This window comes from Suncus etruscus, chromosome 11, assembly GCF_024139225.1.
Source record: "Suncus etruscus isolate mSunEtr1 chromosome 11, mSunEtr1.pri.cur, whole genome shotgun sequence".
NCBI lineage: Eukaryota > Metazoa > Chordata > Mammalia > Eulipotyphla > Soricidae > Suncus > Suncus etruscus.
The window spans coordinates 108,398,589-108,400,588 of record NC_064858.1 but is presented as its reverse complement, the minus strand read 5'-3'; the positions used below and the strand labels follow the sequence as shown (position 1 = coordinate 108,400,588).

At 44.8% G+C, this 2,000-nt stretch overlaps 1 protein-coding gene across 1 annotated transcript; it reads right to left on the bottom strand.

The window, feature by feature from the left end:
* Window positions 1-268: 268 nt before the first annotated feature.
* Window positions 269-1,219, bottom strand: LOC126022207 (olfactory receptor 10AD1-like). The gene has a single exon (XM_049783046.1). The coding sequence runs from the start codon at window positions 1,217-1,219 to the stop codon at window positions 269-271; it is 951 nt and encodes a 316-aa protein (XP_049639003.1).
* Between the last annotated feature and the right edge of the window lie 781 nt (window positions 1,220-2,000).

Here is a 2,000-nt window from a genome sequence, read left to right as displayed (position 1 = left end):
ATTAGACATCAGGATGGATTTCTAAGGGGCTGTATAGACTGCTAAAAGAACTGAATTTTTCCACTTTGCATGCAGTAGCTCTTACCTTGAGTTCATTCAGTCCATATGGCTGGATATTTTCCGCAACCCTCAAATGAAGACGTTTCATACTACTTCACAGGAAGTCATGGGTATTCTTTCCTGAATTTTATGAGTATTAGGAACTTTCTCATCTACAAAGATTGATGGTGGAAGAGAAGAAAAAAGATTTTTCTTCAGGAGACTTCTACTATACTGGTTCTTGTATCAGACCAGTCCTCGCAAGGGCTCTCACCATGGCCCCTTTCATTTCCTTATTTCTAAAACTGTAGATGATGGGGTTGCACATGGGGGTAATGATTGTGTAGAGGAGGGAGAACGGTTTGTCCTTGTCAGGGCCATGTGTGCTGCGTGGGTTCATGTAAGAGAACATAGCTGAGGTGTAGAAAAAGATGACCACAGTCAGGTGGGAAGCACAAGTGGAGAAGGTCTTCCCCCGACCCGAGGAGGAGGATCTTCCAAGGATGGAGGTTAGGATGCGGGCATAGGAGATGACAATGAGCACCATTGGACTTAGAAGCACCACGATGGCATCCAGAAAGATCACCTTCAGACTAAACAGTGGATCTCCACAAGAGAGGCTGATGACTATGGGGGCCTCACAGAAAAAGTTTTCTATGTGGTTGTCTCTACAGAATGGACCACGGAATGTCATGTAGTCGAGTAGGATGCCATTGATCATGCCGAAGAACCAGGCTGTACTTACCAACCTCACACAGACTTGATGGCTCATGATCTGGGCATAGTTAAGTGGGTGACAGATAGCAACATAACGATCATAAGCCATAAAAGCCAAGAGAATACATTCGGCAACACCCACACCAAAAACTAGATACATCTGGATCAAGCAGGAGGCAAAGGAGACAGCATGGTTCTTGACCACCAGGTGAATTAACATCTGTGGGATGGTGGTGGTGATGAAGCAGACATCCAGGAAGGACAGGTGGCCAAGGAAGAAGTACATGGGACTGTTGAGCCTAGGATCTGTCCAGGTGATGAAGATGATGACGCCATTCATGGCCATCGCAAGGCTGTAGAGGGTCAGGAAGAGGGCAAAGAGTAATGCCTGTGTAGAAGGGGAGCTCTTCTCAAAGCCCACAAGGATAAATTCTGTCACTATGCTGCCATTCCTTAGGTCCATTGTGTGAGTCCTGCTTGAGGAGAAAGGACAGGGAGAGAAAAGGGGTGTTATATGTGTATCAGTCTACTAACTTTTTTTTACTGGGAAAAGTGAATTTTTAATTAACTTGAGAATCTACTTAGAAAAACACACAAGCAAAGTTTAGAACTATAAATTGAAACCTGTTGCACTAAAAAACACACACACACACACACACACACAAAAAAAAACAACAAAACAACCACAGGCACGAACTGTAAACCTGTATTAATTACCAACTAGTTTTTGGTTAACTCTTAGTATTAATTCAGGATTTTCCTTCTTGGAAATTTCATGTTTTAGCACCAAATGACTCCAGAGGTCCTCAGAGCACTGTGCTGCCAGAGCCAGAGTCGTCTGTGCACATGCCACTCATACCGTGATGGAGCACGGGGGTGAGGCCCAGGGCCAAGTAGGGAAGGCAGACAGGGCTCACGGCTAAGGTATTTTAGGTAGTGCATTCGCTCAAAAAAGGCCAGCTCTCTCTTTCAGGGTAGCACTCTCCTTGTATTTTAATATCATGATTTAAAAGATGCAGATGCTATTGCCTAAATAGGACTCTATGCATTTCTATCAGTGTTCATGAAAACACTTGAAGTGGCTACTGAATTTACACCGTAATTAGTGGATTACAGCTTGAGCTCATTGGCAATTTTGGAAGCGATGTTCTTGAAAGCTATGGATGTGCCCGATTCCCGCTTAAAGCGGACCCCATTCAGCGAGCGACAGCCGCTGCAGCTTGCACACCTCCATCTCCCACTGC